Below are 27,328 nucleotides of genomic sequence, written 5' to 3' on the forward strand. Positions count from 1 at the left end.
AATATAAACAGGTCCCTGGACATTTTTGTGATTTTTATAAGGAATATAGTTATTTCATACATTTGAATGTAACAATGGATTATGAGCTTCCAATTTATACAACAATAAGTGTATTTATTTTGGGGGGGGCCAAAGTGTTTTCAGAGAATTAAGACAGAAAAGAGTATTTAAAATCACATAATGATTTCCAGTTGCCTGTCAGTTGCACATGGAAGTGGGAAACAGAAAAATCAATACTATACATTGAAAATTAGGTAAAACACAAGTCCAAAAACCAAAAATCCAGTTTTAACTTTTCAAAATACACAAGGGAAAACTGAACCTACCTTGTATGTGTCCACATAACGGTCTTCTTTTTCTTTATACTGCACAGCTATGGGCTTGGAGAGATTTCTATAAAGGAAGAGATGATGGAAAGCATTGGAAGTATGTTAATAATGTCAGGACTAAGTTGCCTCAGATGTTTACAAGTAAATAAGTGATCAACAAGACACTTGGCCCTTGGTTTAGTGCTTACACATGTTGCTTCACCACTAACAGTCACCATTCACAATTATAATTCCATAAACTGTGAAGACAGAATTTTTCTAAACAGATGCATATCAGTATTATGAATTTTTGACTTATAAGTAACCATGAGGAATGTCTCCCTCCTCTCCCTGGTTCCTCTACTTCCTCAAATCGTAACTGAAGCTGCCCATGGCAGAAGATTCCCTGGAAGTTTCTGTCCCCATTTCCTGACCCTACACCCAGTTAGGCAATGAAGAGTGAAGGGCAGTTTGGCTAGGAGTATGATCATGAGGAGATGTTATGTAACTATGAGGTTAGTGAAAACTGAAAAGAAACAACACATGCTCACAATGACTATGTTGAGATGTGGAGTGCAAGTATGAAATAAACATTTTATCTAATTCATGATAGTGAGTGACGCTATATGTTTGGTGGAGAGAACGTGTATAAGCATGTGTAGGTCTGTGCTGGTGTTTACACTGTATCAGGGAGGCAAGAAAACTGGATGAATTTCCACTTTTAAAAGCTAGAGTCAAGCAGCATGTCTGTGTGGCCCATGAAAGAGCAAGAGAACAAGATCCAACAAAGATGGACATGCTCCTCTGGCTGAGGTGCCCTCTGGTCTGGCACCGGGATGGAGCCACCTGGATTTTCAACATCTGGGGCAACAACTAGATCAATGTCAAGATTTGCTCACATTTCAGTATGCCAAACCAGGTCTGCTGAGCCAGGGTGGATATATCTATTTTGGAGGAAAATTATTTCATAGGGATATTAAAATTAGCAATTAGCAAACACATTAATTTCATTTTTGAAGCTTTCATAATCCTAAAAACTTTGTTAAAAAGTAAAAACATTTTTATATCAATAGAATAGATAAAAAGTCACATCTCAATATAGAAGACATCATGATCCTGGCATGCAACTTTTTCTAAACAGTATAAATAGTTCTTTGTGAACACAAGTAATGTTGTTGTGGGTGGAAAATCAGAAGTAATTGATGAGGCAAATAGAATAAACCAAAATCAACCACAATATATCACTATAGCATATCTGGAAAGGTATATGTTTTCCTCCTTATTTGTATATCACTTTAAAATAAAAAGAATTCCCCATAATATATATACCTACAGTATCATTTTTAATGACTACAATATAGGACAATTTACTCAAACCCAGTATTGTACATTTAGGTTGATTCTAAATTTTAGCTACTTTAAAAAATGATGTGAGGACTACCTTATGGCTAAATATTTGCTTGAAGTGCCAGGCACTGTTATTAGCAATGAACTGGCTCCTGCACTCATGAAGCTCACTTTCAGGCATAATCCTTCTGGTCAAGCACATATCCTAAAGTATTTCCTAAGAAAATAATCTAAGAAAATATTTCCTAAGAAAAAAGTCCTAGAAGTTAAATTGCTGAAACAGAGTATGCAATTTCTAAAGAGTTCTTGGTTATATACAGTCAAACTGTCTTTCCGAAAGACTGCATCTCTTTATATCAGTAGTGTATAAACTTAAATGTACATTAGCAGTGTATAAAAATGTCTAAAAGAGAAATAATGTGCCATCTGCTCTTTTTAAATTGACAAATACATTAAACTGAATCTGATTTCTTGAAGTTATAATTAAAATATTCTAATATACTAAGTAGTATATTTGCAGTCAACTTTTTTTTAAACTAAGAGAAGTGTAATTGACATATAACACTATATTGGTTTCAGGTATCCAACATAATGATTCAATATCTGTATATTCAAAATTACAAAATGATCATCACAATAAGTCTAGGAAACATCTGCCACCATATATACTTGCAAAATTTTTATGCTGTATTAGAGAACTTTTAAGATTTACTCTCTTGGCATATTATTAACTATAGTCACCATGCTCTACATCACATCCCCATAACTTGTTTATTTCATAACAAGAAGTTTATACTATTTGACTCCCTTCACCCATTTTGCCACAACTCCTCCCACCCCCACCCCTCAATGCTTCAGGCAACCACCAATCTGTCCTCTGTATCAATGAGCTTAGCTTTTTGTTTTGTGTGTTTTGTTTTACTTTTAGAGTTCATATATAAGTGAGATCATATTTCAGTTCAGTTGCTCAGTCACATCCGACTCTTTGTGACCCCATGGACCATAGCATGCCAGGCCTCCCTGCCCATCACCAACTACCGGAGTTTATCCAAACTCATGTCCATTGAGTCGGTGATGCCATCCAACCATCTCATCCTCTGTTGTCCCCTTCTCTTCCTGACTTCAATCTTTCCCATCATCAAGGTCTTTTCAAATGAGTCAGTTCTTCGTATCAGGTGGCTAAAGTATTGGAGTTTCAGCTTCAACATCGTCCTTCCAATGAACACTCAGGACTGACTTCCTTCAGGGATGGACTGGTTGGATCTCCATGCAGTCCAAGGGACTCTCAAGAGTCTTCTCCAATACCACCGTTCAAAAGCATCAATTCTTCAGCGCTCAGCTTTCTTTATAGTCCAACTCTCCCATCCACACATGACTACTGGAAAAACCATAGCCTTGACTAGACGGACCTTTGTTGGCAAAGTAATGTCTCTGCTTTTTAATATGCTATGTAGGTTGGTCATAACTTTCCTTCTAAGTAGTAAGCATCTTTTAATTTCATGGCTACAGTCACCATCTGCAGTGATTCTGGAATCCCCGAAAATAAAGTCTCTCACTGTTTCCCCATCTATTTGCCACGAAATGATGGGACTAGATGCCATGATCTTAGTTTTCTGGATGTTGAGCTTTAAGCCAACTTATTCACTCTCCTCTTTCACTTTCATCAAGAAGCTCTTTAGTTCTTTGCTTTCTGCCATAAGGATGGTGTTATCTGCATATCTGAGGTTATTGATATTTCTCCCAGCAATCTTGATTTCAGATTGTGTTTCATCCAGCCCAGTGTTTCTCATGATGTACTCTGCATAGAAGCTAAATAAGCAGGGTGACAATATACAGCCTTGACGTACTCATTTTCCTATTTGGAACCAGTCTGTAGTTCCATGTCCAGTTGTAACTGTTGCTTCCTGACCTGCATACAGATTTCTCAAGAGGCAGGTTAGGTGGTCTGGCATTTCCATCTCTCGAAGAATTTTCCAAAGTCTGTGGTGATCCACACAGTCAAAGGCTTTGGCATAGTCAATAAAGCAGAAATAGATGTTTTTCTGGAACTCTCTTGCTTTTTTGATAATTCAACGGATGTTGGCAATTTGATCTCTGGTTCCTCTGCCTTTTCTAAAACCAGCTTGATTATCTGGAAGTTCACGATTCACGTACTGTTGAAGCCTGGTTTGGAGAATTTTGAGCATTACTTTGCTAGTGTGTGAGATGAGTACAGTTGTGTGGTAGTTTGAGCATTCTTTGGCATTGCCTTTCTTTGGGATTGAAATGAAAACTGACCTTTTCCAGTGCTGTGGCCACTGCTGAGTTTTCCAAATTTGCTGGCATATTGAGTACAGCACTTCCACAGCATCATCTTTCAGGATTTGAAATAGCTCAATTGGAATTTCATCACCTCACTAGCTTTGTTCGTAGTGATGCTTCATGAGGCCCACTTGACTTCACATTCCAGGATGTCTGGCTCTAGGTGAGTAATCATAGCATCATGATTATCTGGGTTGTGAAGATCTTTTTGTATAGTTCTTCTGTGTATTCCTGCCACCTCTTCTTAATGTCTTCTGCTTCTGGTAGGTCCATACCATTTCTGTCCTTTATCGAGCTCATCTTTCCATGAAATGTTCCCTTGCTATCTCTAATTTTCTTGAAGAGATCTCTAGTCTTTCCCATTCTATTGTTTTCCTCTATTTCTTTGCACTGATCACTGAGGAAGGCTTTCTTATCTCTCCTTGCTATTCTTTGGAACTCTGCATTCAAATGGGTATATCTTTCCTTTTCTCCTTACTTATCTGTATGGTATTTGTCTTTGTCTGACTTTTTCACTTAGCATAATGCCCTCAGGGGCCATTCATGTTGTCACAAGATTTCATTCTTTTTTTTTTTTTAACACTAAATAGTATTCTTGTGTGTATGTGTCTGTGTGGCATTTTCTTTTTCTGCTCATTCACTGATGAACACTTAGGTTGTCTCTGTATCTTGGCCACTGTAAATAATGCTGCAGTAAACATGAGGGTGCAGGTATCTTTTAGAGTTAGTGTTTTAATTTTCTGTGGATTAAATGTCCAGAAGTAAAATGGCTGGATCATAGGATAGTTTTAATATTTGAGGAGCCTCCATAGTGTTTTCCCCAGTGGTTGCAACAGTTTACATTCCCAGGAAGAGTGTACAGGGTCTCTTTTCTCCACGTCCTTGCCAAAAGTTGCTATTTCTTGACTTTTTGATAATAGTCAGAGAATGTTATTTAAAACTAAAGAAACAGAATATTCCCGCATCATCTATGGCTATTTGGTTACTCTAAAATGCAACTCTTTCAGGAAAGGCAGGATAAAAGCTTAATTCTTTTCCTTAGCTGTCAAATCTCAAAAGTAGAGAATTGTTGCCCCATCCAACAGCAACCGATGAGTTTAGTTTTGCTTTGTTTTAGGGGCCTTTGAACAGGGAGGCCTGGCGTGCTGCGATTCATGGGGTCGCAAAGAGTCGGACACGACTGAGTGACTGAACTGAACTGAACTGAAAGAGTATCATTAACTTAAGTGTTTTCTTTTTACTTATATGTGTTTCAATCAGTTATGGTCTTTATACTTTTTGATGCTCTGATTGTCCTATCTTTGGCAGTGAGAGCCACTTCAAGTTGGCTCCTAAGTCCTTTATTTTTTTATAATTATAGTAAAAAAACACACATCACTGAACTTACCATCGTAGCCACCCTCCAGTACCTAGCTCAATAGTGTTAGCTAATTTACACTGTTGGGCAATAGATCTTTACAGCTTTCTCACTCTGTAAAACTGAAACTCTACACCTACTGAGCAGCAACTCCCCATGTCCCCATTTGCCCTCCTCCCTCACCCCCCAACAAACACCACTTAACTCTCTGACTACCCTAAACAACCTAAGTAAGTGGAATCACACGGTGTTTGTTTTCTTGTGGCTGACTTATTTCATTTAGCACAATATCCCCAAAGTTCTTCCATGTGACAGGACTTCCCTCCTTCTTAATGTTAAATAATGTTCCATATTACATATGCACCAAATTTGCCACAACTATTTATCCACAGATAGACACCTGGGCTGCCTCCACCTCTTGGCTACTGTGAACAAAGCTGCAATGAACATGGGTGTGCAAATATGGCTCCCACTCTTTTGACAAGACTATATTAATTTTCTTGCTCTCTGACACAACAAAATGTCCCAGGCTCATCTTATGTGCTTTCTTCTAATAAATGTACAAGAAATGGGAAAATAGGAAATCACCATTTGGTAACCCCCAGTGAAATCACAGACTCAAGAAATAATCATCAATGAAACAAACAAGTTCAATGGGGGGCTGAAGCCACAGATCAGCCTCAGCATCCTTAACAGTGGGATATCACATGCCTCCTGATATGGGGCAAGAAAACGTTCACATCACCACCTCTAGAGTTTTTGCTTAAAAAAAAGTTGAACCTGAGTCTAAGCAAGCCTTTAGAAGTAATTTCCAGTACCTAGGAAATACAGCGACTAGAGGAAAAAGCTAAATGCTAATGTGGAACAGGGGACATTCTACAAGATAAATGACCTTTTTTTCCTTAAGCCAATGTTAGGAATAAAGAGAAAAATACATACATAAAAATAAGGGCTGTTCTAAGATTTACGTCTTTAGAGACAAAGCAACCAAAGGGGATACTGAGCCTGATTCAAGCAAATCAACTATATAAAAAGACATCTTTGATATAATCAGGGGACATTTAAAAATAGGCTGGATATTAGATGATACCATGAAATTGTTTTTATTTTCTTTGATATGATAATGGCACTGAAGTTATATAACAAAATGTTTTACTTTTTTCTTAAGAGATGTATACTACAGAACATACGAATGACATAAATGTGTATGATTTGTCTTAAGGAAAAAAAGATGATGCAAGTTCGGCAAAAATTTTCATAATTATTGAGTTGGGGTGATGATCATATGGGGGTTTATTACACACTCATTCTGTTTTTTGCATGTTTGAAAATTTTCAGGAGAAGAACTTTAATGACATAAATTCAGCACGTTGACAAAGCCAATAGGTGATGAGGTCTTCAGTTACCTGTAGACTGATGGGTCGCTGAGGTCAAGGGTCTCACTGACATAGTCTGCCAGTATGAACGGGAACACTGGATACTGCATGAGATCATTGAAAGATCGGCCGGCATGTTTGTTTAGATGAGTCAAATACTCAAAATTAGTAATTTGCCCAGTATACCACAAATTTGTCAGAGCGGTGATATTACCATATTCCAGAAGATTAGGGAGGTTATTTGTTAGTATACTGTGGTATACATCATCGCGAACCTAGAACAGAAGGAGAAAAAAAACAGCCCAGATTTTATTTTTAGTCTTGACGCTTTCCTCCAAAGAATCCATGATATCATAGGCATGTTACTAATCTCAAGTCCTTCAAGAAAACACTTTTTGCCCAATAACACTGACTGGTGGGGAATTAAGATTCAAATCTAGGTCTTCCTCTAAAGGTTGTGCTACATATATTTATTTATTGAAGTACAATATTATATTAGCTTCAGGTGCACAACACAGTGATTCAATATTTTTATAAATTACACTCCATTTAAATGTTACAAAACATTGACTATAGTCCTTGTGCTGTACAGTATATCCTTATAGTTTATTTTCTACGTAGTAGTTTGTACTTGGTAATCCCCTCTGCCTGTTCTCTCCCTACTCATACCACTAGTTTGTTCTCCTCATATTTGAATCCGTTTCTGTTTTGTTACATTCATTTACTTTTGGCTCTTAACCACTATGTTTTGCAGCTGGAGGAATCAGTAAGAAACTAAGAAGTCTATACAGAAAAATCACTTACATACAGACCCTAAGGGAAAAAAAAGTCAGTAAAAGAAAATGAAGTGTCTTCATCTATATAAATGAAACACGCTGTAGTAGAAAGAGCACGGTTTTCTGAATTAGACAGACCAGGTCTATTTTCTTGCTTAAACCCTTTGCACTGCAGTTCCCATACTGTAATATGGGGATGCTGCTGCTGCTAAGTCGCTTCAGTCATGTCCGACTCTGTGCGACCCCACAGACCATCTCCTACCAGGCTCCGCCGTCCCTGGGATTCTCTAGGCAAGAACACTGGAGTGGGTTGCCATTTCCTTCTCTAACGCATGAAAGTGAAAAGCAAAAGTGAAGTCGCTCAGTCGTGTCCAACTCTTAGCGACCTCATGGACTGCAGGCCACCAGGCTCTGCCATCCATGGGATTTTCCAGGCAAGAGTGCTGCAGTGGGGTGCCATTGTCTTCTCCAAATATGGGGATAGTAAGATTTATTTCATGAGAATGAAATAAAATATCCTACATAAAAACACGATACCTCATTTTCACTACTGATGGAAAACTAATATATGAACTCTTTTTTTGAGATTCAGAAAAGTTCTGTCACAGAAAAAGGGTGTTCTGATTTCTTCTAAAGCAATTAAATGATAATTGGTAATAAATGGAAAAAAATAGAGGAACCAGGCCTTTCTAAAAACAAATTTGAATTACCCCTCTTAAATGTGTATATGCTTCAGGCATAGGAAGATGAGCCAAAGATGTGGATAATTAGAGATGAGACTAAAAGTGAATGAGAAGAATGAGCTTAGTTATGGAACGGCATAAGATCACAGGGTATTTAAGAACCTAAACCTGGAGGTCTGTTTCACAACAATGTGAATATACTTAACACTACTAAACTGTATGCATGAAAATGGTTAAGATGGCAACTTCTATGCTATTTTTTTAATCAGAATTAAAAAAAAAATGTTCAAGGCAAAAATAAAAACCTAAACCTACAGCCTGAATTTGAAGGTTGCCAGATGCTGAAGCTAAGATTGGTGGGAGAGAATTTATGACAGTTTGCATACTGAACTCTGCAAGGAAAAGGAAACATTTATTCATTCAACAAATATCAACTGAGCACCTATATACCATGCTACAGCTGTAGCACTTAATAAAACAGTCTTTACATTCTGTTGGGCAGACACTGTTGGATGCTATGAAGTGCTCTAGAGAAAAAAGAGGAAAGTCAAGGAGACAAAGGGGTTCCTCGGGGTAGGAGTAAGAAAGAGGCTGCTGTTTTAAATACATAATCAAGGAAGTCTCTCTGATAAGAGGGCATTTGATCAGGGAACCTGAAAAAAGTAAGGGCGTGAGTCATGTAGATTTCTAAGAGGAAAAGCAATCCAGGCGGCATTTTAGGGAGCTGTAAGTGCAGAGGCTTTCAGGCATCGGTGTGCCTGCTATAGTCAAGGAAAAGGAAGTCTCCACAGATGGACTAGAGACAGTGAAGGATAGAAGAGTAGAAGATAAGGTCAGAAAGAATAAGGAAGTGCTAGGTTATTCAACACTGTAAGATCCTGGCTTTCAATGGAGTGACAAAGACAGTGGTCAGAGGGCTCTGAGGAGAGGAATGGCACAATCTGACCCGTTTTAGCTGCTGTGTTGAGAGCAGTCTGAAAGAAGAGGGAGTGCAGAAGCAGGCAGGCCAGTGAGGAGGCTAGTGCAATGATTTAAGCAAGAGCTGGCAGTGCCTTAGACCAGGATGGCAGCAGTGGAAACACTCAGATTCTGGGTATACTTTGAGGGGCGAACCAACTGAATTTACTGAAAAGAGTAGATGATTAAGAGGAGTCAGAATAAGTGGGATGACAGAATAAGAGGAGTCAAGAATAACCCCAAGGTTTTTGAACTGGCCAAGGAGAAAGGTTGGAGTTGCCATTTATGGAGCTGGGTAAAACTGGGGATTTTAGGGGGAAAATAAGAAGTTCAGTTTTGTCCATGTTAAATTTGAGATGCCAATTAGACTTTAATGCAGAAATCCAGTGAGGAAGGTTTCCCCCCCACTTTCTTTAAAGAAAGAATAACCAGCTGTGTCAAATGCTGCTGCTAAGTCAAGTAAGATGAAGACTAAGAAACACAACTGTGGGGTTTAGCAACATTCAGGTCACTGGTGATGCTGACCAGAAGTCACGGTGGGGTGGTGAGGAAAAAGTCTGCCTGGAGCATTTCAAAAGAGAATCTAAGGAGAGGAACTGGAAGCAGCAAGCACATACAATTTCTTCCAAGAGGTTTTCTATCAAGACAAGCAGACACACAGTAGCTGAAGCAACGTGGCAGTCAAGAAAGGGTTTGTCAAAAATGAAATCTACTATCAAGGTTAAACTACTTCAGGTTGGTTATACATTTATTTATTTACTTATTACAGATACAGTCACTTTGGGGAAAAAAAATTTAATACAGTTTTGGAGGACAAAAATAGTCAAAGATTTACTTTAATCAGTACTAAGAAATAGGGTAATTTTCATTTGACTTCAGAAATAGTTAAAGTTTAAGTTAAAACTTCATTTAGTCAGTATGAGTGCAATTAAACTGATTCTAAGATCTTTTTGAAAAAGTATATCTATAAATACAGGCAAATTTACCTTGGTGTTATCAAATGCTAACAGGAGTGTTCTGCCATTTGTTAAAAATATTTCTACAGCATTATCCCTCAACTGCCACCAACGCTTGTGAACTTCTTTAATTTCCTCATATGTCCAGGAAAACGATGCTGGTTCCAATTCTCCTTGAAGGCTCTAAAGTCAAAGGAAATAACATGAAAGCATTTGCTCTACATGAAATGGAATTTTTTAAATTTTACATTTTAAAACACTATCAAAGTGCAATATAAAGCCTTCCTTCTGTGGCAAAGTGGCAGATAAGATTCTCTAAAAATCCTCCTGCTACTAAACACTTCAAAATGCTGGATAAAAATCTAAAAAAAAACTGAGTTAATAAACTTCATTTAAACTTTATTAATAGGCTGTATTTTCCAGAGAGGTTTTATGTGTATAAAACTGAGCAGATAGTATGGAGTTCCCACATACAGCTTTTCTGCACTCAGTTTCGCTACAGTGAACATCTTCTACTCATGTAGTACATGTGTTACAACTGATGAGCCACTATTGAATAGATTATTCTTAACTAAAGCCCATAGTTTAATCTTGGTGTTGTACAGGTCAAATGGGTTTTGACAAATATTTAATGACATGTGTCCACCATTACAGTATCATACAGAATAGTCTTGCTGCTGTGAAATTCCCTTCTGCTCCACCCAGCACCACTGATTTTTTGTTGCCTCTGTTTTCCTTTTTCCAGGAAGTTATATGGTTGGAATCATAAAGTATGTAGACTTTTCAGACTGATTTCTTTTAGTAAGCAAATATTCTTTTAAATGTATAGCTGAGCTTGCTAGAAAGTAAGAGAAAATGATATCTCTAGGAGTCAAAAATAAAGAGGAATTTGAAAAACAGCAGAAAGGAGGAAGTGACACTTTGGTCTGCTCTATGTGTGTCTTACTATGTCCCAACTAATTTTTAGAAATGGAGGCAGGAAATATACTACAAGGAAAGCAAAATATTTTAATGAAAAGGTAATATTCTCATTTTTAAAACCAAATTCTTCCCTGTTTAGCTTCAACATTCAACATACTTTCAATTTAACAAACATTAATTAAGCATCTACAGGCAAGGTGCTTGTAAGTGCTTTGCATGAAATAAATCTATATATGATAAAAAGGGGGCACAGGATATTTGCACATGCTTTGGAAAGGCAAGACAGCAAATGTCACACAGGAAATAAGCACAAATGCTGCAAAAGTACAGAGAAAGGAAGGATCCTTCAATTTATTAAAGAGCAAGGGTCTTTTTAGAGCTTCCACTTAGGTGGAAAAGCTCATCTTTTGGACCCACCCAGAAAAAAAGCTGATTCATGTATCAACTATTAAACTCTTTTGTTCTAAAAAGATACATCTTTTTGCTAGCTGGGATAAATACTGTAGTAATGCTATGTAAATCACGAAATAATGCCTATTCAATTTTGGGGGGTAATCTTATTTAAATGCATCCTTATGAATTCCAGGCTTTAGAACAAAGAGCCTTATTTCTCCTGTTACAGGACTCGCAAAGCAGTATTTTAATGGCATGTAAATGAATTCAAACAAATAAAATGTTTACTGTACCAAAATGTGAATTGAGTCCTTTTTGTTATTTTCAGATTAATATAAGTATTTCCAGAAGAATAAAAGTTATGACTACTAAGCTATATGAACATTAGGATTACTTAAGTTATTAAATCAGACAATATTTTTCTTTCTTTTTGAAGGCAAATGTATGTGACAATAAACAGGAAGGGGCAAGAATTTTGATGCTACAGAGGATAGTAGTGAGGAAGAATGGACATAAACTGAAATAATATGAATGCTTCAGAATCTCACCCATAATACTTGCTGCTATGAGACTCAGAACATGAGTCAGAGGGGATGGCATGGTCTTCTTTTTAAAATTATCTTAAAAAACTGGAATTCAGACAAATTTACACAGAGTGTGACAAGAAATGAATTCTTAACAGTTCTACCTCCTTTCTGGCTATATTAAACTTATACATGTGGGAATTTGTCTAGACTCATATAAATGCAAATTTAAACCATTACTCACAGAACTCTCAACTGTATCAGAAGCGTTATCTTCCACAAAATACATTCCACATTTACCTGAAGAAAATAATTGGCTGTGAGTTTTAAAACGTCTGTGCACTATTATCCTATATAGTTAAAAGCACCTCTAGAGTCAATTGGACCAAATTTGAATCCCAGAACCCAGAAGGAATTCTTAATACTCAGTAAATATGGCTCAGAGGTTAAAGTGTCTGCCTGCAATGCAGGAGACCTGGGTTCGATCCCTGGGTTCGATCCCTGGATCAGGGAAGATCCCCTGGAGAAGGAAATGGCAACCCACTCCAGTATTCTTGCCTGGAGAAGCCCATGGATGGAGGAGCCTGGCTACAGTCCATGGGGTCACAAAGAGTTGGACACGACTGAGCGACTTCACTTTCACTTTCATTTTTGAATAGCGTCCATGAGATCCTGGGCAAGCTGCCTAACTCCACTATGCTTTAGTTTCCTTATAAAAAGAATGGGGTAGGGAGAAGACTCTATTTCATAGGGTCACTGTGGGAATTATATAGAATATACATAAAATGTTTATTAACAGTGTCTGGTGCTTAGTGATAAAAAGTGTTGGCTGTTGTATTCTTCTTAGGTTACTAGCATATTACTTTTATTTTGTACACATTAACTGAATTCAAGTTATAAACTAAATTTTCTAGCAAAAGAGGAATCCTTAATTATTTTGCTGACTTAAACACTCAATAGGGCAGAAAAGTAACGTGTTAGTCGCTCAGTCATGTTCGACTCTTTGAGACCCCATTGCCTGTAGCGCGCCAAGCTTCTCTGTCCATGGATTTTTCCAGGCAAGAATACTGGAGCGGATAGCCATTCCCTTCTCCAGAGGATCTTCCTAATTCAGGGACCAAACCCGTGTCTCCTGCGTTGCAGGCAGATTCTTTACTGTCTGAGCCCTGATGGCTCCATCAGGGCTCAGACAGTACCCCCAATTTTCCTGCTTGATAGGCTGTTGTTAATGCACATCCCTACATGACATATCCAAACAGTGGGAACTTCCTGGAGCTCTGCACTGGATGCTGGTCACCCTGAGCCCTGGCATGGACAGTTCAAAGAAGGGCACCATCTCCATCCTAGTGACTGTGGGGCTCAGCCCTGGCAAGTTTGAAACTGCATGTTAGGGCTTTGAGGCTATATAGCTTTAGTCTACTGCAGTGACTCTCCAATTTGAGGGTGTGTCAGAATCACTGCTAGAGAAGGAAATGGCAACCCACTCCAGTGTTCTTGCCTGGAGAATCCCAGGGACGGGGGAGCCTGGTGGGCTGAGGTCTATGGGGTCACACAGAGTCGGATACGACTGAAGTGACTTAGCAGCAGCAGCAGCAGCAGAATCACTGCAGTGTGTATAAAAAGGTAATGTCTGGGTCCCATCCACAGAGTTTCAGATTCAGTGGCTCTGGGCAGGGGTCTGAGAATTCGTTTTTCTTAGATGTTCCCATGTGATCTGGATGCCCCTGATTTGAGAACAATTGGTTCACAGCATACAAATCAGTTCTTTAAGGAAATAGAGAGTATGTGGTTTAATTCTATTCCTTCATGTCTTGAGGAAAAAATTTCTCACTAAATGTAACTATCCACGGATAGTTTTGGCCTTTCTCTCAGAAGTACAGTGAAGAATATAAATTAAGAATAATCTCAAGGTAGATATATTTCATGTGTATAGGGATATCCGTTAAAACAGTAGGCATATAAACATACTAATGATTCTTTACTTTAGAAGTAAAAATTGATACATAATAAAAGAAACAAATTTAAAAATGTATACTCTTCAACAAAGTTAACTTTATAAAAATTAAAATGCTGTTCATATGCTTTTCAAAAAATAAGACTGTCATTTCTTCACATTCATGAGTCATATGCGTTATAGACAGCGTTAAGGCAAAATAACCTATACAATATCAGAGACAGTTTATCTCATTTAATGGCAGTTTGTTAAAACAATGTTTTAAATTATCTAAGAATAAAATAGGCACAGTAAATATGTATAAAAGTCTTCAAAATGTAACCTACCTAATAACAATTCACCAGCTGTCTCTCTAGATGGTGCAACGCTGATACACCTTCGATTGACTCTGTCAAAACATATTTAAAATTACTGTGATTAAATGTTTTGAACAATTTCAGAGAATAAAAGCTTTATTTGATCTAGTAGAAGATTTCAGCAGAGCAGGCAAGAGTTTCAAAAGCATAGACTGTCTTTGTTAGAGTCCACATGAAAATATTATCTCATTTCTGACATTATAATAGAGAAAATGGAAACTTTTAGAAAAGGTGAATAATCCCTACACCCTACACAGAATACAAGGACTCAGTTATTTAAAAGAGACTTCAATATTTTATATTTTCCAGTACATAAGCAAACATTCGCTCATGCCTCTGAACAAACCCAGGAAAGAAATGGAGCATTCTAGGAGAAAAGGGGGATTCAGAGTCAGAAAAGTTCCTCTATTCTTTAGCCTTGTCACTTAATCTTGACTCTCAGTTTTTTGTCTATAAAATGGGCCTGGTAACAACCTCCACTACAACCATAGTGACAATCCTATCAGTAGTTACCTTACTGACCCACAATCCTCAACAACGCTATGACACGTTAGGTGTGACTTATCTTCCTCACGTAACAGACTAAGACTGAAGTACAATGAAAACTCCCTATCAAAACTATCTGATCTCTTTGAATTTTGGCCATTCAACTTTGTCCTCTCTTGAGCCACGTTCAGGTTTTTTCTTAAACCACTGTATTATCTAAAATAAGCATCACATAAGCACTGCAATAGACTATTAAAGTCTCTAACACATTCAACAAAAGAGAAGATGTCTTACGGATTCAAATTTACCTTATAGACTCACTTGCAGCTTTGTCTTTCACAGTAGAAGAGAAAGAAGAATGAGTTTTGTCTTCAAATAGGTAAGAGAGTGGTGGTTTGATCACATCTGTCGAGGAAAAGAGATTACATCATCTTTGTGTAATGACCACAGTTATCTGCTATTTATATGTTGAGTCAAGAAGTCACTATTACCTTCTGATTTCTGTCGATCCCTAAGCAGATACTTATTTGGAATAGTTAAGTAACATCTCTGTAAACGTCTCCTCTCTCGATTTGGCCCTTCTGTTGGATCCAACTGCCATGAAGTTGGATAGTAGATGGGGTCATACCAGACTGCTCTACAGGTAGAAAGAAAAGGTTCAAGTGGCAATTTGAAGTACTTATAACTTAAAAAAACTATGTAAAAATTTAATACGTAAGTCAAAACTGATCCACTCAATTGAAAAACCCCAACTATTTATATAACTAGACAGGGATATGCATACACATGGCTTTCCAGGTGGCTCAGTGGTAAAGAATCTGCCTGCTCATGCAGGAGACTCAGGCGACGCAAGTTCGATCCCTGGGTCAGGAAGATGCCCTGGAGGAGGAAATGGCAACCCACTCCAGTATTCTTGCTTGGAGAATCCCATGGACAGAGGAAGGCTGCAGTCCATGGGGTTGCAAAGAGTTGGACATGACTGAGCGACTGAGCACAAACACACTGCATACACACGGTACACAAGAATTGGCAAGGCAAGGCAAAACTCAAGGCAAGGAGAAACTCAAGGCAAGCAAGAAACCGCTACTGGTTTCTTGTACCTATTAAATTTTCAAAAAGATACAGCATGACTACTATATATGCTTTGTGATATATTAGACTTAGTATGATCAACTAAAGAAAAAAAATCAATTTCCAAATAAATTTTTTTCATTTCCCATTTTGCCTATTATCTAACGTAACAAACAAAATTATTCATTTTTGTAGTAATTACATTTCTAAAAATGTTTTAAAATAAATTAACATTTGAAATGAAAGGAAATAGTTTATAGAAATAGATGAGAAGTAAATTACCCTTAATGCTACTACCCCAAACATACCAAAATATTGTTAGTTATTTTTTTAAAATTACAGTTATAACTGATATACACACATATTTTCTTATATACACATTCCTATATCCTGCCTTCTTTATTATTACCATTTTAAATGGCTAATATTATATTGAGTGAAAAGATCATACTGTATTTATTACTATTGTTATATACTTAGTTGTTTCCAATTCATTCACTAACATAAAAAATGCAGAGATGAAAATCTTTGTTTATTGATTTTGCATATTTTGAATATTTTCCTTAGGACAGAATCACTAAATTAGAATAACTGGAACTAGAAATAAATTGTTTATAGGGTTCCTGATATATTATGTCACAGTATACCATGCCACCAAACCTCTGATCAAGAGCTAAGATACATTATTCCTACTGTGGAGATGAGTTCCTAAAGAAACTTTTTATTTTAACATAAAAGGTAAAATATAGTATCTAAAGATTTTAAAAAACTAAATTAGCCTCTAGCAATATTCAATTTTTCCCATCTGCTTATTAATTCTACTTGTCTTATGTGAAGAATATATTCATGTCTTTTGCTCAAACTTTTGGGATTTTCATTTTAATTTTCAAACTTTTATGAAATTTTAAAATAATAAAAATACTAACTTTGAAATACATGCTGAAAATAAATTTTGTTGTGGCTATGCTTGTTAAATACACTGGAAAAAAATTAAAGTTCAAAGCCATTCATTTCTTCTTTGTAGTTTCTTCAATCGTGTTTGATCTTAGGAAGTTATCTATCAGAGTTGATAAATACTCTATTTTCTTCTGCTTTGTAAACTTTTTAAGTTTAATTTATTCATTCACCTGGAATTTGCTTTAGTATATAGCTCCTGAAAGTCATAATACTGATCAGTTATGGTAACCAAATTCAGAGAATAATATTTTAATTTCCCTCTTTTCACTATTTGTGATGCATCTTTTTAGCTGTGTTACTGAAGTCTTAACTAGAAAAAGATGTATTTCCCAACTGTCTTGTTTCAGTGATTTCCCTATTCTTTTGCAAAGATCATTATGTTAAAAAGAAAGCCAATAAACAGGTATTACTCTCTGGAAGAGCTAATGTCTCTCTCTCTCTCATTATTTTTTCTCCCTCCCAAGAATTAAAAAATTCTCATAGGCATATTCTTTAAGAGGAAATAAATTACAAATGATTAAACAAAAATATTTAAGCTAATTAGATAGTACTATGAATCTTTATTCTAGAGTGAAAATAACATCAATATAAAACATTCGTGCAAGACCACTGAAAGCCCTCCCACGTTGCCCACCTGTCATGCGTCAGTTGTTGAATAAGCTCCTGCCAGTGTCTGCTGGCACTCAGATCCACTTTGTACATTCCTCTGATATGCTGGATCACCTTTTTTCTCTCAATTCCTTGGGAAAGAGACACTGCCTGGGTGATATCTGCAGCTATTTTAGATATATCCTTTGATTTTGAATCCAAACGCTGGAAGAGACTAAACAGACAAGAAGTCTGTAAGTTAAGCATATGTGTAGGAACATTAAATGTATATCAAAATATGGTACAGTAAAACTAAAAGCATATGCAAAATATAATGGGGCTCCTAGAAGACATAACTTTTAGCACACATGAAATCCTACCTTTGCTGATTATTATTAACTGTTTTCTGCCAGTTGGCTTTATTCACACCTTCTTCAGTTTCATATTTCCTTTGTTCCTAAAAGATTTAGATAATAATATACTATATAAAACTTATTATTTATCATTTAACACTGGCACAGAACCCAGCAAACCAAATTTAAAACCAAGTTGACAAAGGAAAAAAAATTGTCTCCTGGAGACCAGAATATTAAAATAATCAGCTACTTAAATAATGTTCTAATTCCCCTTTGTTTCCACACACTTTGGGTCACAGAAATTAGGGTGGAATAGTTAACTAGGGCTGCCAAACCCAATGGGTTTGCATAGCTGCTTGCTTCCTTATTTTGCTTTTTCACTAAAGAACTGAGAACTTGAGGCGGATGATTCAACTTGCTTGTCACTATTAAAACCTTTTTCTTCCCTGAAAGCTAGTGGTAATGAATATGGATGACCACAGAGAATAAAATGCTCCTTAAAATAAGATTATTTGTTTTCTCATAAAAAAGCAATATAAAGTATAAGAAAATTATCATTTGAAATTCACCATCAGTGGTACTCTATAATAAAAAAATCTCTCAATCATTCTTTAGTTACAGTCAATGGGATCTCCTAAGAAAACTGTTTCTTATGGTTTCACTGACTCACCTCTTTGATCACTCTAATAAGGTCTGATTTTGTTGATGCACTGGGAGGGATGCACTTATGACCACATAATTTTAAAGCATTCATAAGCAGTTCTGCTGTGTCTAGTTCTTCTTCAGTCAATTCATCCTTGTGATTGTGTATCAACTCTGACAAATACAAAACTAATTTGGCTCCATGCTTTAAAAAAAAAAGTAACAATTTTTTTAATTAAAAAAAATTTTAAGTCATAAAGAATTTGTATTTTTACATTTATATTCTTTAACAGTAAATTAAATTTTATTGCTGCATTTATTTGGCTAAATCTGGTTTAAATAAATCAGCTAAAAAGACATTTTGGGGACAACTGAAGAAATTCTCAAATGATTATGCACTGAGTATATGATGACATTAGAGTATATGCTAATTTTGTTAAGTATAATAATGTTGTTATGGTGACATAAAAAAGTCTTTTGAAAATAGGTTGTGATTTATATAATTTGCTTTAAAATACCTCAGGAAAAAATTATGATAAATATGATAAAAATACTAACAATAGTTAGACCTATGAGATGGTCATATGGTATTAAGTATTCACTAGTCTCTATTTTTCTTAGTATGTTTGAAAATTTTTATTGTTAAAGGTTAAAAAAAATGGAAGAAAAAGAGGAAAAAAAGAAGAAAGGAGGAATAGAAGTAATAAAGGAAAGAAGGAAAAAAGCACACAAGCTTTTGGGGAAAGAATTTTAGAGAGGGTTTGCTAAAGGAATACAGAAAATAAGCTTGGGATGAAGGAAAATAATTCTTAGTTCTTCTCACAGAAATACTGAACTAGAAGGGAAACTTTCCTTTAAATCTTAAGGTAAGAGTCTCTTTAATTTCTGCTTGGGAGAATAAACACTGAAGAAAATACCAGAACAAAAAAGTATCTTTGGATCCATTTGTAAGCATTCACTATTCCCTGGAGAGAACAAAAGGTGAAAAACTCCCAAACCAGTTAAGATGTCAGCATTCAGTATGTGAATATTTGTGAGAAGGGTTGGTTTAGGTCAGTCTTTTATGAACAGGCCTTCTAGACAAAATGAAAATGTTACTTAAGAAAATGAAAATGGTCCTTCCTAGTGTAGAACTAAACCAAGCTTTGATTCACGATTTCTTAAGTGGCTCTTTTTTTTTGAGCACACATGTGTACTTTTATTATCTATGCTGGGATTCCAAAAGCCTTGGCTACCAGTTTTGCTTTAGACGATTATGTGACTTTGGAAACGTGAAATTTTATTTTTAGATAAGCTTTGTTTAGACCAATTTTATGGGCCTCCCTGGCAGCTCAGACGGTAAAGATTTGCCTGCAATGTGGGAGACTGGGGTTCAATCCCTGGGTTGAGAAGATCCCCTGGAGAACAGAATGGCAACCCACTCCAGTATTCTTGCCTGGAGAATTCAACAGACAGAGGAGCCTGGCAATCTACAGTCCACGGGGTCACAAAGATTTGGACATGACTGAGTGACTGATATGCACACACATGCCAGTTTTAGTGCTTTTTATTTATTGTGCAGATCAAAGCTTTTTTCCGTTAAGTGGCTCTTTCATGCCAGAGATATTACACCTGATTGTTAAGTGTACACTATGTATTATTTAGACATTAACTTTGCCAACAAGTTAAACATGCATAATTTTATATTTTAACAATTTGCATTCATACAAATATCACTGTATTTGGCTTTATGATATTTTAAACTGTGAATAGTCAACAAATGGATTTGGAAACTATTACATTTTAGGTGATATTTAAATTCACATGCTGAATCACATCATGTCATTTCCCAAAAGCATAAGATGAACATATGCAATGATGAAAATAGCAAAGCTCATTTTAATGCAACATTTTAAATTAGTCAGGAGACAGCTGTTAGCTGACCAAAAGAGAAAAAGGAACAGATGCTCTGCAAGTAAAAGGCCTGAAGAGTTGGCAAATAAAGAGGAATGGTAAATGACTAGAATATTTTCATATGTGCGTCTTAAAGGTAATAATCTTGATAGAACTCTAAAAATATTTGTTTAGTATTCGGTGACATTTTAAAATCATCTTGAAAAACTATCAGAAATGTTTTTTTTTCATTCTGAATGTCCAAAGAAACATGATTTTCCTAGGCACTGAAGCTGTTTCTAATAGCTCATTTTAACATCTTCTGATCAATCATTTATTGACTGTAGTTTCTGGGACTAGAAAAGTTGTTTTTGGAGACACACACACATAGAAATCTTATTTCCTGCTCTCAGGAAACTGATTTAAGGAATTGAATTTAAACACAAATTCTTAGAAAATAATACAATGTGTAAAAATAAAATTTTCGATGAAGTTTCAAGAAGGAAGAGTTCTGAGCAGACTAAAAGAAGGAATGAAGATTCTGAAGGTGGCACCATGTGATGTGGGTGCATGGCTAAATGGACACAACAGGCATACAGACAGACACAGGGGAGGAGAGAGGGCGCTGCGTGCTGTGGAGACAACACGAGAAAAGCAGCTATCAGAAGGACAACATGGCATATGAAGATGTTATGAGAGAAAAGATGAGGAGCCACAGACTGGCTGGAGAATTAACCAGATTCAATTGAAGGGAAGCTTGGAGCTTTAAAAATCAGGCAGACTACAGATGGAACAGAGCTTGTAGGCAGTTATAAAAAAGGCATGAGAAGAGCTCTCTACACTGCTGCGGAACCATTGCAGGATATATTGTTAGCTGAAGAAAGTAGAGTGAGAAGGATGTGTATGGTTCATTACCTTTTTTCATATAAAGAAGTGAGACAGAGAACACACACGCATGCCCACGTGTGTGTGTGTGTCACAAATTTGCTTATATCTCCAAAACAAATAAAAACCAAATAAGGATGGTAAGCTACAGGGAAAGGAAAAGAATGAGGGAAGGCTACAGAGATTAAAAACTAGAAACTCTTCAACTGTGCTGTATTTCACAATTTTGATTTTGAAACCAGGTTGACATTTTACAGATGGCTCAGATGGTAAAGAATCTACCTGCAATGTGAGAGATCTGGGTTTGATCCCCGGGTTGCGATGATGCCCTGGAGAAGGGAATGGCAATCCACTTTAGTATTCTTGCCTGGAAAACCCCATGGACAGAAGAGCCTGGCAGGCTACAGTCCATGGGGTTGCAATGAGTTGGACACGACTGAGCAACTAACACTTTCACACGTTTATTAGCTTTGCCCACTAAAAACGCTGAGAAGAAATGACAATGCAATAGAAATTAACATACCTAGTCCTTAGATTTGTAGTTTCTAAATACTATTATCTCATTAAAAGGAAACGGGCCTCTTGGGGAAAAAGTTTGGTTGCAGGTCTAGGGAAGGAAATATACAAGACGAGCCTGGGACATTCTTTGCTCCAGAATGGAAGGAAGTTAATAAAGCTGTGCTGTGTTCAGTCGCTCAGTCGTGTCCGACTCTTTGAGACCCCATGTACTGCAGCCCGCCAAGCTCCTCTGTCCAAGGAATTTTCCAGACAGGAATGCTGCAGTGGGTGCCACCTCCTACTCTAGGGGACCAAGCCTGCACCTCCTGCATCACTTGCACTGGCAGGTGGACTCTACTATGGCGCCACCTGGGAAGCCTCAAGCTAATCGTATTAACTTGTTAAAATTAAAGAGGCCATGTTAAAAGCATACAACAACTTGAATCTACAGACGTGTTCATTTGAACCTGAAAGAGAAAAATAACTGCAAAGATTTGAAACTACTTATAAAATTTATAAAACAATACCTGAGTTCATGACAACATCTCAAATATAAAAACAAATACAAAAATTAGAGTTTGCTAGGCCACCAAGTTATTGTTCTAAAAACAAACAGATGAAAGAAACAAGCCTTTATCTTGCTTTTCCTACAGAGACTATATTTTAGGGTAGCCAAACAGCTACTAAGGGAATATTCTTCCCTATAGAAGAATCAGAGCTAACAGATGATGGTGGAATGAGAAACACAGAGAAATCACTATTTTGAAACGCCTAATGAAAACGTGGATCTTGGCAACTATCATTAATGGTTACTAAGATAATTAAGGACTGAGGGTGAACTTTATAATAGATGAATCAGGCTGCTACCATCTCAAAAAAGCAGAGCAACCAGATGTTTTCTGCCTGTTGCCATGATGTAATGGAAAATGAAGTATTTTTTTAAAAAACAAAATAGGAAATAAAAAAATTGGAATCTAGTCAAGCCCCTAGATCTAGAACCACAAGGATACAACTGAATAAATCCAGAATGTGGGAGAGTCTATAGAACAAATGACTCAGTTTCATCAACAAATAATGACAGTTAAAAAAAAAAAGATTGGGGACAGTAATTACAAGGATTAAAAAAATGTAGCACACATCAAACAAATATTGTGTGGGCCTTGTTTGGATCCAGAATCAAAAAACTATCTAAAAAATTAAAAGAAAATTGGGAATATTTAAACATTGGGTATTAGATGATAATAGGTAAGTGAGCCAACTCACTGGAAAAGACTCTGATGCTACAAAGATGGAGGGCAGGAGGAGAAGAGGGCGACAGATGATGAGATGGTTGGATGGCATCACCAACTCAATGGACATGAATTGGAGCAAACTCTGGGAGATAGTGGAGGATAGGGAAGCCTGGTGTAGCGCAGTCCATGGGGTCACAGAGAATTGGACACGACTTAGCGACTGAACAAGAAGAAGAAGGAATTACTGTTACTATCATAGAGAGTGATAAGTTAAAATTAAGTCCTATTAGCAGAGATTTAGACTGAAGTATTTACAGGTAAAATAATCTGATACCTGACTTTATTTCAAAGTACTACAAAGAAAAATTAAAGTCAGGTTATGGTCATGTGGGGTTCTTTTTTGATTTCTTCCAACTTTTAAGTTTATTTGAATGTTGACATAATAAATCTTCCATCTGAACCATGAGGGCTTTGCTAGTGGAATCTGGGTCGGGAAGATCCCCTGGAGAAGGAAATGGCTACTCACTCCAGTATTCTTGCCTGGAAAAATCCCATAGACAGAGGAGCCTGGCGGGCTACAGCCCTTGGATTCCACAGAGCCAGACACAACTGAAGTGATTTAGCAGGAAGGATAATAAATCTTAAAAAAATTACCAGATCGAATATTCTGGTCTTGAGGTAGAGAGGAGGCTATTGTAGTGATCCAAGCATTAGGGGTGAAAGCCTAAACTGGGGGGTGGAGGGTGGGCAGAATATAGGGATAGACAGGACTAAATAAATGACTGGCCTTGGTGATACAACAGATTCAAGAGAGAACAAAGTCAACCACAGCTGCAATGTCTCAAGCTGAAAGCAGTAAGGATACCACCAACAGAAACGGAAAAGTGGAGAAGTGAAGCTGGTAGAAGAGAACTGGAAACATCACGGTTGGATTCAGAGGGATGGCAGCTTTGCTGAGAATAAAGCAACGAAAGAACAGCTCTTTGACTGTATCTTAATTTTGCCTCTTCTTGGGCTTCATATGAATGGAATGATAAAATGCCTACTCTTTGGTGTTTGGCTGTCCCTTTCAATGACACCACGATTTTGAGCTTCATCCATACTGATGGGTGCATCGGTAGTCAGTTCATTTGCATTGCTATACAACAGTCTAATGCATAAATATACCACAGTTTAGTTACACATTCTCCCACTGACAGATACTTGGGTTATTTCCAGTTTTTGGCTATTAGTAAAAAGGCTGTCATAGATATTCTCCTACTAGTCTTTTTATGTACATATGCTTTAATTTCTCTTAGGTAAATATCTAAAAATGGAATTTTAGCATCACAGGCTAAGAGTATATTTAATTTCATAAGAAACTGCTAAACAGAATGGTTACACGACTTAAATCCTCCATCTACTGCTTGCTAAGTGATGGAATTAATAGATTCCAAAACAGCTTGAGTATTTTGATTTTACCATTCCAGATGATCAACAAATATTTTAACTTATTGTAAATATTTTTGAAATATGTTATATGTACTGTTACTTGGGCCATTCAGTATAGATGTTTCATGGATAATATAATGCTTTAAAAAGTCTCCAAACAGTTCTTAAAGAAAACACTTCAAGATTTAGTAACATACTATGAAGGATCTTACAAGAACTCAGGTATAGAACTTAAACACTGGAAAAAGGAAGGGGGATTAAACAGATTAAACAAATTGACTCTGGTAAGTGGCATCTGAAAAAAGACCTCAGAAAATATTTGTTTAGTTAGAAAACTATATTCATGGTATTTGGCATGAAAATACAGTTTAAATTCAGTTCTTGATTTGTATAGTTTTATAATAGCTGTTACTCATGAAGTATTGGGGTACTTACTTGCAGGGATGGGCTAAGACAGTCTCGCAGTATTTCCTGATGATTTGGTTCACGAACTATTTCAAAAATTTGCTTTCTCTCTTGTGAAGGGTGGGCTGGAGACAACATATGCACGAGCAGTCTCCCAAGTTGCATTCGGAAGGTTTCCTTACAAGACCACAAGATTTTAGCCCACTGCTGTTTGGAACTACTGGTTTTACCTGAAGCCTTAAATCAAAACAGGAATGAATTAGGATCAAATATCTTAAGCAATAATATAATAACCCTAACACAGCCCTAAAAAAATCATGGAACATGTTTTATTCTAGAATTTTCAAACAGTTGAAATTAGGAAGATATACACATCCACATAAACAGGGTTTTAAGAGAGATGGATGCGCATCAATGTTTACAGCGGCATTGTTCAAAACAGCCTAAAGGTAGAAACAATCCAAATACCCATTGATGGGTGAATGGATAAACAAGTGCAATATATACCAACAGAACAGTGGTTTATCAGGGACTGGGGGAGAGACTAATGGGGAGTTACTGTTTAACGAACACAGAGTTTCAGTTTCCGATAACGGAAAAACTCCTAGGGATGGACAGCGGTAATGGTTGCACAACAATGTGAATGGACTTAATATCACTGATTTGTACATTTAAAATTGTTAAAATAGCAAAATTTATGTTATGCATGAGTGAGTGACATCGCTTGGTCGTGTCCGACTCTTCAAGACCCCATGAACTGTAGGAGCCTACCATGCTCCTCTGTTCATGGGATTTTCCAGGCAAGAGTACTGGAGTGGGTTGCCATTTCCTTCTCCAGAGGCTCTTCCCAACCCAGGGATCAAACCCGGGTCTCCCGCATTGTAGGCGGACACTTTACTGTCTGAACCATCAGGGAAGTCTTATTTTACCATAATTTAAAAAGGAGAGATAAAGAAGCTAAAGTCCTCAGACACTTAAAAAAAAAAAAAAAAAAAAACTACCCAGGGTTTAGAAATTTTAAATGGCAAAAACAAAACAAAAAAAAAAACCACCATCAAAGAACAACAGTAAATAAGCCTACCTGGATTTTACAATATAAAAGAGGAGGATTCATAATAGAGGCTTGAATTAGTACTAAAATATTGAATATTTTAGTAATATTTTAGCTGTTGTTGTTTAGTTGCTAAGTTGTGTTTGACTCTTTTAAGACCCCATGGACCAGGTGACGCTGGTAAAGAACCTGCCTGCCAGTGCAGGAGATGTAAGGGACCCAGGTTTGATCCCTGACTTGGCAAGATCCCTTGGAGAAGGGCATGGAAACCCACTCCAGTAATCCTGCCTGGAAAATCCCATGGACAGAGAAGCCTGGTGAGCTACAGTCCATAGATCGCAGAGTCAGACATAACTGAAGCAACTTAGCATGCATATATAGACTGTAGCCCATTAACTTTCTCTGTCCATGGGATTTTCCAGGCAAGAATGCTAGAGTGGGTTGCCATTTCCTTCTCCAAAGGATCTTCCTGACCCAGGGATTGAACCCTCGCCTCCTGTATTGGAAGGCAAATTCTTTACCACTGAGACACCAGGGAAGACTGAAATATAGAGTAAAACTGTCACAAATTAAGAATTGTATATAAATTGACCATCAATATCCCTTAACAAATAACCAAATAAGCTGTGCTTTCGAAGGTGGTCCCACAAGGGTTAACCTAATCTTGATCAAATATCCTTTATCTGGTTTAAAAATTGGAATCAGCACATTTTAGTTTATTTTGAGTTTTGGAAATGGCTCTCCAGTTACTCCTAGTCCTAAGGGCTCTTTGTGAATGACTCAGTTCTAAGTGGAACCTGTAGACAACCAAATCTAGTTATACTGGCAGAATCATGATTTATGAGTTCTGCTAGAATTATTTTTTTTTTTTTTTTTTAGTTTTTTATTTTTTAAATTTTACAATCTTTAATTCTTACATGCATTCCCAAACATGAACCCCCTCCCACCTCCCTCCCCATAACATCTTTCTGGGTCATCCCCATGCACCAGCCCCAAGCATGCTGCATCCTGCGTCAGACATAGACTGGCGATTCAATTCACATGATAGTATACATGTTAGAATGGCATTCTCCCAAATCATCCCACCCTCTCCCTCTCCCTCTGAGTCCAAAAGTCCGTTATACACATCTGTGTCTCTTTCCCTGTCTTGCATACAGGGTCGTCCTTGCCATCTTCCTAAATTCCATATATATGTGTTAGTATACTGTATTGGTGTTTTTCTTTCTGGCTTACTTCACTCTGTATAATCGGCTCCAGTTTTATCCATCTCATCAGAACTGATTCAAATGAATTCTTTTTAACGGCTGAGTAATACTCCATTGTGTATATGTACCACAGCTTTCTTATCCATTCATCTGCTGATGGACATCTAGGTTGTTTCCATGTCCTGGCTATTATAAACAGTGCTGCGATGAACATTGGGGTACATGTGTCTCTTTCAATTCTGGTTTCCTCGGTGTGTATGCCCAGAAGTGGGATTGCTGGGTCATAAGGTAGTTCTATTTGCAATTTTTAAGGAATCTCCACACTGTTCTCCATAGTGGCTGTACTAGTTTGCATTCCCACCAACAGTGTAGGAGGGTTCCCTTTTCTCCACACCCTCGCCAGCATTTATTGCTTGCAGATTTTTGGATCGCAGCCATTC

At 37.0% G+C, this 27,328-nt stretch overlaps 1 protein-coding gene across 7 annotated transcripts in view; it reads right to left on the minus strand.

Moving 5' to 3' along the window:
• The window catches only part of LYST (lysosomal trafficking regulator), a 165,402-nt gene that overhangs the window by 35,385 nt on the left and 102,689 nt on the right, over positions 1–27,328 (minus strand). For all 7 annotated transcript variants that reach the window (XM_060406737.1, XM_060406738.1, XM_042241066.1 and 4 more), the window contains 11 exons: positions 24,663–24,869; positions 18,338–18,514; positions 17,692–17,768; positions 17,358–17,546; positions 15,187–15,332; positions 15,004–15,100; positions 14,180–14,241; positions 12,144–12,199; positions 10,092–10,244; positions 6,720–6,964; positions 327–393 (listed from right to left, as the gene is read on the minus strand). In XM_060406737.1, the coding sequence (XP_060262720.1) occupies positions 327–393; positions 6,720–6,964; positions 10,092–10,244; positions 12,144–12,199; positions 14,180–14,241; positions 15,004–15,100; positions 15,187–15,332; positions 17,358–17,546; positions 17,692–17,768; positions 18,338–18,514; positions 24,663–24,869 (1,476 nt within the window). The remainder of the gene's footprint in view (positions 1–326; positions 394–6,719; positions 6,965–10,091; positions 10,245–12,143; positions 12,200–14,179; positions 14,242–15,003; positions 15,101–15,186; positions 15,333–17,357; positions 17,547–17,691; positions 17,769–18,337; positions 18,515–24,662; positions 24,870–27,328) is intronic.

Source organism: Ovis aries, chromosome 25, assembly GCF_016772045.2.
Source record: "Ovis aries strain OAR_USU_Benz2616 breed Rambouillet chromosome 25, ARS-UI_Ramb_v3.0, whole genome shotgun sequence".
NCBI classification, from domain to species: Eukaryota; Metazoa; Chordata; class Mammalia; order Artiodactyla; family Bovidae; genus Ovis; species Ovis aries.